Source organism: Phymastichus coffea, unplaced genomic scaffold (genome assembly GCF_024137745.1).
Source record: "Phymastichus coffea isolate CEN01 unplaced genomic scaffold, Cenicafe_Pcof_1.1 PCOF00001, whole genome shotgun sequence".
Taxonomy (NCBI): domain Eukaryota; kingdom Metazoa; phylum Arthropoda; class Insecta; order Hymenoptera; family Eulophidae; genus Phymastichus; species Phymastichus coffea.
The window spans coordinates 12,723,222-12,740,956 of NW_026706812.1; the positions used below are offsets into that span (position 1 = coordinate 12,723,222).

The 17,735-nt window shown below is 33.2% G+C and overlaps 1 protein-coding gene across 1 annotated transcript in view; it reads left to right on the forward strand.

The window, feature by feature from the left end:
• LOC131673965 (2-(3-amino-3-carboxypropyl)histidine synthase subunit 2) overlaps positions 1 to 17,735 on the forward strand; it is a 160,657-nt gene that overhangs the window by 63,026 nt on the left and 79,896 nt on the right. Inside the window, exon 3 of the mRNA XM_058952409.1 lies at positions 16,132 to 16,616. Within this exon, the coding sequence (XP_058808392.1) occupies positions 16,132 to 16,616 (485 nt within the window). The remainder of the gene's footprint in view (positions 1 to 16,131; positions 16,617 to 17,735) is intronic.

The following is a 17,735-nucleotide window of genomic DNA, read 5'->3' on the forward strand; positions in this document are numbered from 1 at the left end:
CAATTGGTCCTTGTGAGAGGATCCCTGCAATGGCATAACCGGAAGTATCAGTTCTGATGTTATATCCTCTAGACAAATCCGGAAATTGTAGAAGAGGAGCATTACAAAGTAACTCTTTTAATTCACAAAATGCTTTCTCAGTCTTCTCGTTCCATTCAAATGGAACATCTTTATTTAAAAGTTTCGTAAGGGGTTTAGATATTTTGGCGAAATCTTTAATGAATCGTCTGTAATGCCCAGCTAAACCTAGAAATTGGCGAATATTTTTAACGCTTCTTGGCCTGGGAAACTCTTTAACAGCTATGACTTTCTTTGGGTCAACTTCTAGACCCTCTGCGCTAATAATATGCCCTAAATATGTAACCTTATGTCTAAGAAACTTACATTTAGTAATTTGTAATTTTAATCCTGCTTTTCTCAATCTATCTGCTAATAATGCAAATTTGCGGTCATGTTCATCAATAGTATTAGCATAAATCACGATATCATCTAAATATACAAATAGGTCTAATCCTTGTAGGCCGCGAAGCAGCGTATCCATTAGACGTTGAAAAGTTGCGGGTGCATTCTTCAACCCGAACGGCATACGAACAAACTCATAATGGCCGAACGGAGTACTAAAAGCAGTTTTATGTGCATGCTTAGGATGCATTCTAATTTGGAAAAAACCCATGGCTAAGTCTAAAACTGTATACCATTTGGCGCCACCAATTTGATCAAAAATATTACAGATATTTGGTATTGGATAAGAATCAGCGATTGTTTTCTCGTTGAGTTCTTTCATATCAAGTACCATTCTGCCATTTTCATCAGTGGCTTTTGGCACTATCCAAATAGGTGTGTTATAAGATGAATTCGACTCACGAATTATTCCGGCTTTCAACAACTTATTAACGTGATAATTTAGTTTATCTTTCATGGCATGCGGAAACTGATATTGTTTACAATTGATTGGTATTTCATCCACAGTATTAATTTCATGCATAACTAAATCAGTGCCAGGTAAATCGTCACCAGGTAGGTAGAATACATCTCTGAGCTTATTTACTAATTCAACAACGTATTCTTTCTCTTCTTTATTCATATGGTCTAAATCCAAATGTTCTTCTATTTTGATGTTAGACCTCTTATTTTCGTCTTCAAAAAGTAAATCCGCTATATGGAAATCATCCAAATCGTCTGTTTGTTGAATGTCCAGATCTTCATATGCTTCGTTCGTTGCTATAGTTAAAACGTGTTTAATGGCCATACTATTGGGCAAATCAAGCGACACTAGTTCTTCAAGAAGTCTATCAAATTCATCACTAGTCATTTTATCATTCTTTATGGCTTTTACTTCACGTTCGTCGAGTATCATAGGTACTACAAAGTTTCTTGCTTTGAATGTTTTATGATTAAAATCGAGTACAGCATTTGAGTCTTTAAAAAATAGTGCGCCTAGTATACCTTCACTTATCACACTAAAATTATCATCAACTACATGAAAAACTGTATTAGTCCCGAATAACTTTATTTCTGTAATTCCTAATGTCATTTGCAAGTTGTTTCCAATACCTCTTATACAAATTACTTTCGTGGTATCTATTTCATTTCCCGGAGGCAATAGGTGTTGTTTTACAAGATTAACTTCTGAACCTGTATCTAATAGGAAGTATTCTTTTGAGTCAGTTGGGGGGTTAATTATTCTGATTTTAGGTGATACTTTATCTATATCTTTTATACTGGCATTGTGAACAAAACAGAAACTAGTATGAGCGGGATAATTGATTTCTTCGAAATAGAGTTTATGATTACCAACAAGGAATTGACGGGTAGAAAAATTGATAATTGCTTCATTTTCCATCGAATATCCGGCCCCGAGTACTGCTTCATAGGGTATTGGGAAATTGCTTGGAACAAGTTGAAATTCAGTGGCTCTTCCGAAAATTGACAAGGTAATTACGCCAAGTGTGGGTAGGGTTTCTAAGCCAATTCCTTTCAAAAAGGTACGTTTCGAATTATCTATGTGTTTTGTATGGTTTTGTAAAAGGGTCATTTTGAGTATATTAGCTTCTGATCCGGTATCAATCATTATTTTCATTCGTTTATTTCCTAAAAAGTTAGCACTTATTATAGGAACTTTTGCAAAAAGCCTTGAACTTAAGGGACTAGGCTGAGCAACATTTCGCTGTCTTTGTTCGATTGGCGCATTTGTGGTGTATTGGTCCTCTGCATTGCGCTCGACTGCGGGGACCATGATCCGTTTCCCTGATTCTGATTTCGGGCTTCATTGACCTTTCTTTTTATACATTCGGCTATCATGTGTCCAGGTCTCTTACAATAAAAGCATATAATATTTGACTTGTCAAATGTGGGGTTCTTATTACTGGCAGATTCTATCTCTGAATTATTTCGGCATTGTTTACCAGTATGTCCGACTCTATTACACAGTTGACAAACTATTTCGTTGATCGTATTAACTTGTGCGCGATGTGTACAAGTTTTCGCTATATGGCCTATTTTATTGCAAATTTGACACTTCAGTTGTGATTTACATTCACGAGCGTTATGACCTTTCTTATCGCAAATTTGGCAGATAATATTGTCATTGCCCTTTTTCAAGAAGCAATCCTTTATTTCATGTCCAATCTTCTTACAATATATATATTGTTTTCCAAGAGGCTTTGTAATGTTAAGGCAATTCAGTGCCTCATGCCCTTCCTTATTACAGAGTTGACATAAATTGATAATTTTTGGATTTGATACTTTATTTTTAAATCCTGATCTAAGTACTGACTGTATTTCTAAGTCTTTTTCTGCTTTTATGGCGAGCTTTAGTATATTTGTAGGGGTGACTCCGGGAGCTAGATTTAATTTGATTTCTGATTTTAATCCTCTCTTGAAACATTCAAAGATATTCTCTTCCAGGGCATGCTTATATTCATTCGTGACTGATTCGATTCCGTCAATTTTTCTTTTAGCATCAATGATTTTTGTCGATAGTAGTCGCAGCCTATTAGCGAAAGTTAATACTTTTTCGTCATCATGTTGAAATTCATTTCCTAATTCACCTAAAAGCTGATTAAGCGTTTGGGCAGATCCGAAAATATCTGCTAGATGTTCTAGCAATTCATCTAGAGTTCCGAAATTAATTCCAATTACTGTATCTCTAGCTTCTCCTTCTAATTTTGACCTTATCAATTTTACTAAATTACCTTCTATTGGTTTCAGGATCATTGCCAAGGCTTCCTTGCATCCTTCTGCAAATCGAGTCCATTGATCAGGTTTCCCATCAAATCGCGGAATAACGTTCAGTGCGTCTTTCAATGACACAACCTGCCCGTGGACAGTAGGTATTTCTTCCTTTTTTTCGTTTTCACTCATTTTAGTAGTTTGCGAGTTATTACAGGGTGGGATATCTATAATAGATTGTAGCTTTTGTTTTGGACTCTTAATTTTCTGATTTATATCTATTGGTTGGTTTTCAGTTACAATTTTATCTGAATTAATCTCACTCGGGCCCGGACTAATTAACTTTTGGTTTAGATCCTGATCGGTTCTTTCAGGTGTTGTCGAAGTACTTCTTATACTGTCACGATCTTCTAATTGAGTCAAATTCTCGGTTGATCTTTTCAAACTACTAGGTTTTACTGAAACGGTCCAAGTAAGTCCTCTAACTTTACTGCGCGTAAGGCGTTGGTTATCACTCATTAAGGTAAATAGGGCAGATTATACTCCGAGCGAAAGCTTATCAAATAAATAGCACAATTCTTGGATTTTAAAATCAAAACTATTAGTAATTACACTTAAAACTCTATTATGTTGTCTAATAAGTTTATGAGATTTCGCAAGCTTTTTGTTTAAAACACTATATTCAAGCTTTAGTTGGGCAACTTGATTATTTAGGCGATGCAAATGAGCGAAGTCGGTTTCTACGGTCTTATATAATTCGTCTATTCTATCCTTAAGAATATTTTCACGTTTAATATTTAAATTAATCCCTTTTTTATGTGATTCTATAACTTCAGCAATTTTTACAAACTCGGCTTGAATACTAGGTAATCTATCGGTTAAAATATTATTAACGTTATCAATTATCTCAATTTGTTTATCTGCCACTTCATGGACTTCTACCGTTATTTCTTCAAGTAGGGCATTATTAACCGAAATTTCTGATGTTCTAACTAATCGAATCATTTGAAAACAAGGACTTCTAAAATACAAGGAATAAAATATAGGTTAAAATTCAATTTATAGATTTTATTGCCAATAATTCGTTTTCTTTTTTTTATGTGAAAATTTTACAAGTTAAATTCTTTTTTTATTTTCTTAATTTCTTCTCGAGTCTTCTGTATTTCCTTTTCCGTATCTAAAATTTGTTGTTCCAATGAAGTTGCTGTTTTTCCGGGGTTTTTTGATTTCGCTCTAAGTGAGGTAGTAGGAGGGACTTTTAATCCGGCTGGTAAATTTTTTATTAAATAATTGGTACGCTGAATTTGAATATATTTCTTCCGATTATAACGAATCGCTTGTATATTCGTTATGTCTCTCTCTCCCCAAGAAGCCAGTAACTAATATATTTAATAAACATTATAAATTATCATATCGTTTGAATAGTTACAGCATTACGGACGTCAGCGAACTGGTAAGCGACGCGACTGGCGTACGATAATCGATATCGACTCGCGGCGCGGACCTCGCGGAGAGACGCTTCCTTGCGAGGAGAGAGAGAGAGTTTCGAAAATTGATACAGTTGGCTTTCAATCAGCGACCGGCTAAGACTCCTCGCACGAGTCGCCACAAGTTTTCCGGCTTTTCTTCGCGAAGAACTAGCGTTAGAAGGTAGCAGAGAATATCGCTACAGCGGGGCTGAAGCAGAGGCCTACTACGGACGATCAGCACCGCTCCTATCAGGGGAGAAGCGTCATCGCCAATTCATCGACGACAAGAGCGAATACGCAACAGAAGCGAGTCCGCTACTTAACGCTCTTGGTCCGCGGGTTAGATTAAGCGTGCAAGCGGCGATACTGTAAGTACCAGGTCTAGCGCTTGTCTTCTCTCTCTCTATACCGCTCTCTCACTTTTTGCGTTAACTAAGCCGCGCGTTTACGCTCGCCTTTTTCTTTTGTACACGTTGCGCCGCGGCCACAGTTGATACCGGCATGTTCTCTCTCTCCGCGAGTGTGCTGTCGCTTTTGTATATTCGTCGTACTTGAACCGAATAAGTGCGGTTTGCCGTTCGTGAACACCCGGCTCCTGCGAGGCGATTTTGCTGCTACCTGCTTCGACGAGGTTAAGCGCTGTCGCCTCCTCGTTCGAACGGTGCGCGCCGGTTCGCTGTCGCCATTGTGCACAGCTCACAACAGAGCGAGTGCTTACGCGACCTTAACCGCATAGCGCATGCGCAGTTTCGTTCGCTTCACCGTCAAATTATTGCGAGTTTGTTTGCGTTACGATTAACATTGTTTGTATCGACGCGTTTCGATACCATGTATTCCTTTGTTGTTAATTAAAATTTATACGCCTCTACTTTTAATCCAATTCGAGTGCTTATTGTTCGCCGACTCCCCGTTCCTTGAATCGCGATTGCGTACGCGACTGTACACGCGCGAATCTCTATCCCTGGCTGTCGCGCATCTTCACGCGTAGCCTACGACACTCTCCGCGGGCCAAGCTTTCTGACAGAAAAGGAGGCAACTGAGCTGCTGGACCCAGGACACCCGGTGCAGGAGTACCGAGCTGCTCTGGAGAGTCACTCATCTACTTTTCCGCGGTTACTTTTATATAGCGTGTCCCGCTCGAGCGAAGCTGAGCAGGAACCCCGTTATACGATCCTTCTTATTTTTGCTGAATAATAATTTTTCGATGTCAGTTACGGGTGTTATGTTCAAATTCACCTCTTTCAGCTGACAGTCCTTTTGCACGCTCTTGCGCGGTATTTTAAATTTACCTGAGAAATCACTGATACAGGACGAGCAATATTCGGGATTATTACCGTGGGTGCAAATCCTTTCCCGAATATATTCTAATTTTTCTTCAATACTTTTTGGGGCTACTGTAGTTGTTTTCGGAGGTGATATGGGTGTTAATACTGGTGACGTCTGCGATAACTTGCCATATGTGAATCTATATTTTTCATAAACTTCTTTGCTAAGACCGTCGGGATGGTTTTGAAGTGCCCTGGCGCGAGCTTTCCTCTTATTTTTCGGCAATCGTTTTTTTATTAATCCGGAATTCACTAAAAAAAAGAATCCAAAATTTGGCATACGATGAGGGAAAATTTCTCGAATAGAGCGAAACTTAGTAGCAAAAATTTTCGATTGACTTTACTTTGGAACGACCGCTTTTTTTTGAAATGCACAAACTAAAATACTCTAATGATTTCCAATAAATTATTTTTTTCACGACTATCCGAACGAACTAAATTATTAGGAAAAATTGAAGGAAGAGAAAACTTTAGGCCTACAGAAATTTCTCGATAGTGGCTTTAATCCCTCCGGGGCCTCCAAAAAATTTTATGTGACGTCGGTTGACGAAACAATTCTCAGGCGCACTTTTTGGTCTATCCTTGCGGACAATAACCGGGACGTGCGTTACCACTATCGCGGGAAATTTCTTTTTTCGGCGACGGAGGATCGAAGCTTTGCTATACCACACGCTTGGCAATATAGCAATACTTCGCGTTATTTTACCATACTCTTGGCAATAAAATAACGTAAAGGGAGCCTATCTAATATGCACTCGACCACACGCTTGGCAATCGAGTGTAACTATCTAAGAAAGAAAAACCCGTACGCGAAACTAGGAAGAGTAAGGAGAGAAAAGTTAAAGGAGAGTAGTTGGAATGTAAAAATTTTTTATTTAATTTTTCTTACTCACTTTTATAATGGTTTTCCTACACACACACTAAAAGATTAACTAGGTCTGGACGAACTTGAAGAATAGCTAACGAATTCAAAATAGTTGTACGAACTGAATGAACTAAATCTGAGCTAGAAAATAACTGCTAACTTTGAACGAACTGAATTTAGAAAAAATAATGATCTAATTTTCGTGAAAAGATCTCTTTTATACTTTTTCACAAGAGACTCCCACTCGAAAATCTTTGTCATTTTTGGGCAGGAAGAACTCAAATTTTCTTAACTTAATTGGTTGGAAAATTTGGGGAGTATCTCAGCGTAAGCAAGGTTCGAATCCTAATTGGCCGGGAGCGGAGTGTGCGGGTGTGGCTTCATTTTAGTGTTTTGGGCCCTCTTCGCATAGATGGCCCTCTATGTACTATCCTAGCCTTTATCTATTTAAACTAATCCTATTTAAAATTAATTGTGTGTGTGGTACTCTAATTTTACAAAAATGTTTCTTAATCTATAATAAAACTAAATGATAGAACAAAAGTTAAGAATTACATTTATCTAAGAACAATTAGGATATTAATAGTTTTAACTATTAATTGATTATTAAAAAACTTTGAGAAATGCTGAAAAAATCAGAGTTAATTGCAACAAACATAATTAATAACTTTCATTCAAGCCATTCTTAAATTGTCTAACGCAAAGTTGAGCGCATCCAACAATTATATATACGAAACTCGTAAAGAAAATGAACCAATAAATACGGGAAGACAAATTTCGCAATTTTTCGAGAGACCTGCAAGCAAATCTGCTTCCTTTAATTTAAAAGAAATTAGCAAAAATGAAAATAAATTATTTAAAATAAAATAATAGTACTGTTGGCAGGATGCACATGTGCGCTACAGATCTCTACTTTCTAAACATGCGCGCAATCTGACTACTCCGGATGATGCGATCGTAAAATCGCCCTGATAGTCTCCAGTACCCGAAAGTCGCCAGATGCGCGAGCCGAAAACTGCCGTTCACAGGAAAAATCGTTTTTATTCATCCGTACGCAGTTTTTCATCTTAATTTACGAGCTAAATGTGTGGTCGGTATTTTTTTTTGTCTTATTCTCTCTTTTCTTTTTTGAACCGCCGTTACACTTCTAATATTTATGCATATTATAGTTTCTTTTTCTTGTTCTTAATATTTATTTAAAGTGCATGTATCATAAACAATTGTTTCATTATTAATATTTACATTAACACTTTCCATTTTTGTTCCTGTTAATTTGCGTATTATTTGAGGAGAAAGACGACAATGATGCACTACTTGTTAGTCTTAATTGTCAGCGTGTTATCCACTTTGCACTTGTTACCTGTTGATGACTGATCGTTAGGGTGGTCGTTAATTTTTTTTTTTTCGAAGCCACTTTCGGGCCGGGTGAATTTGTACTCTATACCCCTCAAAACTCGTGCGCAAATAGGTTTTAATTTTTTAAAATTGATTTAACACGTGCCTCAAAGCACCTCAAGTTTCCCATGTATTTTAAATGGGAAAAACATGTAAAAACGGTTTTCCCTCTAAAACCCAATCAAAATCTTGAAAATTCAATTTAAAAAACATATTTTCTTGTGTATTTTGAGACGCTGAATCGAATGGTGCAATTAGTTTTTGCCTAAATTGCGTCAAAAAAAAATTATAAGCCAAAAACTTCGAAAAAATCGAAAAATAAGCTAAAAACGGCAATCGACTGGCTTGTAAACGTCATTACCGATCAATTTCGTTTTTAAAAATACATATTTTCTCATGTATTTTGAGACGCTGAATTGAATAGTGCAATTAGTTTTTGCCTAAATTGCGTCAAAAAAAAATTAAAAGCCAAAAACTTCGAAAAAATCGAAAAATAAGCAAAAATCGGCGATGAACTGACTTCTAAACTTTGTCACCAATCGATTTCGTTTTCACAGGTGGGTATTTTAATGTATTTTGACTTGCTGAATCGAATGGTTCGATTAGTTTTTGTCTAAATTATGATTAAATGAAGTAGAGAGTGAAAATCGACGAAAAAAACATGAAAAATCAATGCAAAGTTAAAAACAAATTCAACAGGGAATGAGATAAAAAAAAGGGTTGTAAAGTTTGAAGCTCATTTCTTTTTTATTTTTGTACGATAAATCATATATTGAAAAATAATTCTCTTTTTATCCATAAATTATAATTTCCCCTTCTAGAATTAATCAAATATATGAACGATTCAAATAACATGTCTAATTAACGAATTATGTATACGGTTGCATCAACGTCTCCTTATTGGTATTTGGAAATAAACTTTGGTAATCTTTTATCACTGGTAATAGATATTGTGATTGATTATAATCTTTTGTTAAAAGGTTGTTAAACTCCGTGACTAATTTGATTTCTCGTTCTGCTGTATCATTCACGACCCTAAGGTTTTTAACAACTTCTAATCCATGAATGTAGCTTCTGTCTTTTGCCCATTGAGATGGATGTTTCGTTAAAAAAGAGATGTCAATTTTGAAGCGCTTGAAAAATTCATACGTGTCATGGCAAATAAAATCACTGATACTTGAATTGATTATTTGAGTCACATTTTTGTCCGTTGCCAAAATTCGTTTTTGATAAACAAAAGCACTACTAGTTGACTTCAAAGCTTCACACATCTTTAACTTTTCTTCTGTCGAAATGGTAGAGTCAAAAAATGCTAGTGCTGATAGTTCCGGTACTAAATACCATAAATGATTCTGAAATTTTGTTATTGCACAACTGGATACACTTTTATCAATACTTTTGTATTCATACAAGGACTTCAAAAACTTCAAATCTTGACTTGGTGCCTGAGCAGCGTTCTGTGTACTAAACCAGCCTTGAACGTAGACTCTTGTTATGAAGATACAAACATCCCTACATTTCTTTCGAAGTTCTGAATCTAATAAATATTGTTTCCGGAAAATGAACATTTTTAAACAATAAATTGCTTTTGCCATAAACCTGGCATGGTGAATAGCACCAGGTGGATGGAAAGTATTACCTTGAGGCAACGTACCTCCAAGGAATATAACTACTAATTCTAAAAATTCTTTGTAGTCACTTCTGACTACGTCTGTTTTTAGCTGGTCTAAGCAAAAGCTTAAAATAGGCTCTATCAAATTTCGAAGAGATATTTTTACAAAATTATCCCTGATACCTGGTTCATACTTATCTTGATCAACGGATGGCCAAATGTCTTGGAATTGTCTAAATAAAGGCACATCGGGGCCAGTAGACTTACTGAATTTCAATTCGAAAATACATTTGAGTACAAGCTCGTACATATGGTGTCTACAGATTAAATAGAGAAGATCCTTGCCGATTAAGCCCTCTAAGATCACACAAGCACCATTAGTGCGACCAGTATTGCTAGCTGTAGAATCGCAGCAGAGAGCTTCAATATTATTATGTAAGGACCAATCAGTTAATGTTTCATATACTGCTTTCGCTTGATGTGCTCCTGTACTTGAAGAGATTTCGGGAACACCCAAGAGTTGTTCTATTTCGCCGCAGGTGATGATAATAGCAAGTATGTCTACAGTTTCTCTTCGTAAATATCCTGGAAGCAATTTCCCATCCCAATGGATGGTGCTTGGTAAATTAGAAAAAAGAAACGGAGCAAGCTTCTTAATCGCCTCATATCGTTCTTTGCGCAATTGTTTACGAGCCTCGGCAATGGATGTATTGTTTATTACTAAATTTCTCGTGTCAACGCCAAATGCTTCTGCAGCTGCCATCAATATATGCATTGCATTTCTCTTGCTAATTTTACATTTATCTAATGCAGTTGCAAGTTTTGCAGTGACTACTAGTTCAGTAGCTCGTTTTTTTACAGGAGGTGTTGATTGAAATTGTGGAGATTCAGATTCTGGTCCAATTATCTCATTTAATAGTTCTGGAAAAAAATATGAAATGATATCATATTGATGAAAGAAAATTACACTGGGATCAAATATTTTTGTCAATAGACTATTAATAGAATGCAAACCTTTAGAGACTGGTTTGAAAGACTCGTACTTGTTCAATATTGTTAAAATACCTTCTGCTCTGTCATTGTCAACGTTGGCCAAAGTTTCGTTCTCCTCAACATTGGAATTTCCACACTCTACTTCCATTGCCGATGATTCATTATTCTCTAAATTGCTACCAGATGATTCATTTTCTGATCGTTCTAAAACTGATTTATATTTATATTTAATAAGTAACTATAATCTAGGTTTAAATAATCAAACTGAATATATATATTTTACTCTCAAATAATTATTTCGTATTAAAAAATAACTTCAAATATTCTGAGTCATTTTGAAAAGTTAAATAATGATCAATTTATATTATAGTACTAATGAATCGTTTATAATTTTCAAAAACTAAGCTCACCCCTTTGATCCCTTAAAAATTGCTTGTCAAATTCATCTTCCATTAAGTCAAGTGCATCTGCATGAGCAATATCAAATAATTTGCTTATACTCTGTTTATATTCTTGTTCTCTGTTCTGCTGTGTTATTGAGCTGCGAGAAGAATTCTTTTGTATTTTTCTCCACTTATCATACTCATTTTCTAATTTTAAAACACATTTTTTTTCCTCTTGTGTTGGTATTCTTGCTTTCTTCCAAATAATACAACATTCTTCAATAGCCAATTTAGCAGATTCGCGTAGAGTCTTTGATACTCTTCGGAGATTGTAAAATAACACAGCCAGCATTTGTTGTATAGATGGCAGATTATATGTTGCCACTATTTGATTTGTGCAATAACCAATGTATTTGATCTTTTCACGTAAATAATAAGACATAATTGAAGATATTCAAATAGCCATATATTTTAAAGATGAAGAATTAAAAATAGCATTTAAAATTTTATAATCGACCGTGGATTGAAGACTCAACGATTCATTCTCTTTACTTTCGTCTAACTAGTTAACCAGGATTTCTAAAATAAAACATAGAATTGACAGACTGTTTATGAAATATCTTTGCAATTTAAGAATTCAGTTTCTTTAATTTATGCATTATATTTATTCTCTAGTTAAATCAGATTGCTGAAAACTTCTTTGTATTTTTTGATCATACTGTAAATCCTGTAAAAAGTATAGAAATAATTATTAGTGGAAATAAATAATAATTTACAGAAATTGTGTTCATTAAGGTGTCTTTGTACCAGAATATTAAATTTTTCAATTATCTTTATTATTTTACATGCTTGGAGTTGTGAATACATATTTTGTGTGAAAAAAAATGTCACTAAGCCCTTTACTTTTATTAATTTTTATAATATTTTATAAGAGCATTCAGCTACTTTTTTAATTATTTTTCAATGCGAGTTCACAATGGTCATGATTTGATATAAAAATTATATTACTGAGTCTCATTTTCTTTGTTAAGTATTGGAGTATGATTTTAAATAAGTATAAAGACACCGAAATATCTTCTAATATTATTTTATTTAATAAACAACCTGTCAAGCTAACGACTGAAAATATATTGATAGGAAGAGAGAAAATAAAAGCTTCGCCTTTGCGCAATGTTGTTCATGTACTTTAGAACAAGATAACTGAATAATAAAGAACAAATTGATTTTATTTATTAATAACAATAATATTTAATTCACACTGAAAATTGCGTACAACTTGTAAATTAAATATTAGAAAATATTTCTCACCCCAAAATTTTTAAATGATTCAAAAAATCATTTAAAAATCTATTTCCCACACATTAAAAAAAATCGTGAAACACTTTTGTCTTATAAACTTATACACACAAAAATTATGGAATACATACCTGAATGACGAATATTCTCTATTAGATTGGTATAGGGCATCATTTTTTTTGTAAAAATAAAACTCGTAGATAAAATCCATACATGTTGTTTTTTCAAGGATGCTTCATAAAAACCAGTCTATATTTGCAATAAAGGAGATATAGATATAGATAGATTGTATATATCGATTTTTTTCAAATAATATCAGTCTCCTCAATTTAATTGCCAATTAAAATGTTAAAGAAGCTATTATCACTTTTTGCTAGATTGCTAACAATATTCTATGTAAATAAATGTTTTCATGTTGTATCTTGTTATCAATAACACTGTGTAACTCTATTTTTTGTTTGAAAACACAAACCACATCACATTTTAATTTTAGTTTAGCTTCTCTTGTTTACGTTATGAAGTCATTATAACCTATAAGGCAGCTCTTGGAGATTGACAACTGAATAAGACTTTTATTAAGTAACTGATAAACTAATTATGGCATCCGTAGTTCTCCTTAGGAACTAACGTATCTGTAATAAAATTGTAACTAAATCAGGTACTCGAAAATAAGAAACTATTGTATTCTACAATTAGAAATATAAATACAACGTCTTACGGTTGACAGCATGATATCCAATGCAGTTTTTACTAAGTGGCGGTGGGTCTCCAATGCAGTCAGTTCGCGCATGCGCTTCCGGTAATATGCTACAATACCCACATTTAAAATGGCTTTACTTTTCATTATTCAGGAAATAAATTAAACAGATACGATAATCTTATAATTACAGTAACGTGGTTGTCTGTACTATTCATAAAAATTATTGTATTATTTAAATTGTTTTAGCCGTTTTTGAATAAATTAATATGACCTAAAAGTATTTGATACATCAGTTTTTTGGACTTATTGAAAAAATTTCATATTTTTAGTTGATCTCAAACATTACAAGTACATATGTCGGTCAATTGCATTGATTTTTCATGTTTTTTTTCGACGATTTTCACTCTCTACTTCATTTAATCATTATTTAGACAAAAACTAATCGAACCATTCGATTCAGCAAGTCAAAATACATTAAAATACCCTCCTGTGAAAACGAAATCGATTGGTGACGAAGTTTAGAAGTCAGTTCATCGCCGATTTTTGCTTATTTTTCGATTTTTTCGACGTTTTTGGCTTTTAATTTTTTTTTTTTGACGCAATTTAGGCAAAAACTAATTGCACTATTCGATTCAGCGTCTCAAAATACATGAGAAAATATGTATTTTTAAAAACGAAATTGATCGGTAATGACGTTTACAAGTCAGTCGATTGCCGTTTTTAGCTTATTTTTCGATTTTTTCGAAGTTTTTGGCTTATAATTTTTTTTTGACGCAATTTAGGCAAAAACTAATTGCACCATTCGATTCAGCGTCTCAAAATACACAAGAAAATATGTTTTTTAAATTGAATTTTCGAGATTTTGATTGGGTTTTAGAGGGAAAACCGTTTTTACATGTTTTTCCCATTTAAAATACATGGGAAACTTGAGGTGCTTTGAGGCACGTGTTAAATCAATTTTAAAAAATTAAAACCTATTTGCGCACGAGTTTTGAGGGGTATAGAGTACAAATTCACCCGGCCCGAAAGTGGATTCGAAAAAAAAAAAAATTAACGACCACCCTACTGATCGTGTGCTCTATTATATCAAAGAAGCGCTGGTAATTAAGTTGGACCGAGTAGTCAGTCAATTCGATGTATTTTTTTAATTGGTTTTTAAGTACTTCATACAGTAAATTATCGTTTGTTGTGTGATTCACGTTATATTTTGTATTGTATTTTTCATTGTGGTATGAGCAATTTGGGCATTTAGTGGTGTTACTATTGCATTTGTCAACTGTATGATTGTCAGCGTATTTGATGCACGTGGCTTCATTTTTGCATTTATTGCGGCACGGTACGTGTTAATGACGTCAAATACTTTTTTGGCATCCAATGAATTTTCTGTTTTCGTTATTTTTAATATGTTTGTATAAATTAGATGTTACCTCAATTAATACACTATTTATGTTTAGTCTATCACTTGAGAAGACATGTGAAACTTTAAATTTATTATTATCATAGTTGCTAAAATTTCTTTGATTAATGTCTGTTTCAATATCTTTTTCATTTGTTGTGAAAGCTTAATAAATTTCCGTAATCTTAACTATTGGTTTTCTAATTTGTTCTTTTTCAATTTTAATATTATTTGATAGTTTTTTAGTTAGTGGTTTTTCAATTGTGTTTACGTTGTCTTTATTCATGCAATTTATTATAACTGTATCTTTATTTTTATTTATATGTAATTTATTAGTTTGCAGAGTTTTATCCTTGATCAAATAATCGGCTATAACGTTTTCAAGATAAGTATTGTAGTTATTACTTATTTTTTTAACTATTAATCTTGGTACTCTTTTTGCAGTAGGTTTGGGAATCTTAGCATATGAATTTTTGAATGGTTTCGTAATTTTATTCTTTCTATCAACAATAATTCACTTATTGGTTTTTTTTCTTTTGTTTCATTATATAGTTTTTTTAATAAATTGTTTTCAATTTTAAAGGCTTGCAGTTCTTCGAAATTTTCATATGTTGTCGTTTTTATGACTATGTCATTTTCTGTATGTTTTTTGTGTATTTTTTCATTTAATATTTCCTGTTTTATCTGCTCTCTACTTACAAGTTTGAGTTGAGCTATCAGTTGTCTTGCTTTCTTCTACGATTCTACGATATGATAGATTTGAGGTGAGCGCTAGGTTAGCATGGTCTTGGCAGATCACAAATGAATTGTTCATGAATTTGATGAGGCTTCCTGCATTGTATTTGGGCACTAATTCACTAGCGTGATAGAAGTTTTTACACATTATGCAAACCACTGCACCAACTATTGTGAACGGATGACATTTTTTATAGTCTGCAGAGAAGAGTCGGGCGGCTGCGAACTGCGCGATGTCATGATGACGAAAAAAAAAGAAATGTAATGCTAAATTGTCATTATTGAAATTATCTTAAACGTGCATTTATGTAATGACATTAGCTACTCAAGAGGAGAGTCCAACTCTTGATCTCTGCGATCAATTTAGCGTCGGCAAAATTTAGTTTATCCAAACTAGTCGGACCTTTCTTAAAATCCTTCTGTACATGAATATTTTTTGCCAATAATTTACATATGTCTATATATTAATCGAGACTTATGGTACCTCCCTAATCCTAACGTACTATATCATAATATATTTCAAGAAAAATGGTTGGGTTAGTGAAAGATAATGTCATTTCTATTTGATATAAGATTGAGTTACATTCGCATTCGATCAAACTGAGTTAAAGTTTTGTAATTACTAACGTGATAAATTATTATTAGAGTTATTACTATTTATTTATATATTATAGAATTATAATTAAAATCAGCAACTGAAAATACAATTCAAAATTCATATTACATAAAAATTATTATATATAACCAAATAATTTCGAATATATGTGTTATTATTAAATTATTCATTACAGAAGATATTTATTCAAGACTATCAAAAGATTATAATTATTTAATTGTAACCAAATTAGATTGTATTTCAAATGTGAAATTTACAACAGCATCTCCTGGTTATTACAATACTAAAATACTTGGAAGATGTTATCATTTACCAGAAAATACTTCATGCACTAGTTATCACGCCATATTTTTGGGACCAAATGATGAAGTGTTAATGACATTAGCTTTGAGTGTTTCAGTGGCCAATTGGAGTTATTTTGACAATTTCAAATTTTGCAACTACATGTCTCATGAATCGATTAGGTTAAGGAAGCGAAATTTCTTAATTGAAAAGATAAAAGATGCAATTACATTTGGCATTGTGATTGGTTCTTTAAGTGTTACTTTAACTTTGCAAATTACCGCGATGTTGAAATCAATTTTGAGAACAGTGAACAAAAAGACTTACGTCTTAAGCATCAGAGAATTGACTCCAACAAAACTAGCTAATTTTCATGAGGTATGTACAATACACAGTATTATTAACAATATCATGAAAAAAAATTAAATTTTTAAGTAAATTTGATATGCATTATACTTTCTACCAATATATTTATAATATATATTTAGAACTATTACACGTAAATTTTATAGTCAAATAAATTTAAAGGACTACTTCTTATAGTGATTCCATGTGCAGTCAGCGTTTGCTACTAAATTGACGTATTATTAGACGTATTATATACGTGATATCCATCTCAAATCTATAGATTTTTGTGATTTAAGTATGTTTTTCATTAAAAAATTTATTTTTTGTAATAATATATGTGAATTATTGCAAAAAGTAGCCTCGCATATTTGTAATACTTAAATGAACGTTGTTCTTGCAATAATAACAATAACAAAATTTTCTTAACCTTAACTTGGAAAACACCTTAGAGGTATCAAATCGATAAAGTAACACTTATTAAATTTAATAAGTTCGGGGATTGTTTTACAGCAGTAATATCAAAATATTCCTCATTCAACCGTAGTTGTAGGACTGCAAAGTGAGCAAACGAATCAATCCTATTTATATTTATATGACCAACGCTTAGCGAACCTATATTGTGATAACTTGACTAATCAGATTCTCGACCAAGTCAAGTGTATTAGTGCCATTAGTGTTACTAGAAACATTAGTAAAGCTTGAATTATAAAAAACACTAATAGGCTCATTCATTGATATAAGTCTTTGATGTTGTCAACTAAACGGCCCTCAATATAACTGAGATGCTGATAAAATAGGAATAAGTTCAACCTGAAAGGTTTTTCTCACAACTCATAGGTTTCTCACTATATCTCAACTTTGATCTTAACTTTGATCTCAAAGTCATTTTGGACGATCATTTTAATATCAAGTTTTTTCTTAAATGGAAACTTTTATTTTTTATTGCGAGAAATTTTATTTTCACATATATACTTGACCTAGGATTAAAGTAGACACTGAGGGTCATTTGAAGGTCATAACTGATTATTATACCAAATGAACTATACACCTGAAGAAACTTTCCAGAATCGATTTTCCGAGAAAATTATGCAAACAATAGTTGTAGGATTTGGTGCTTCATTTATTTTTATTTTTTACTTTTGTGGAACA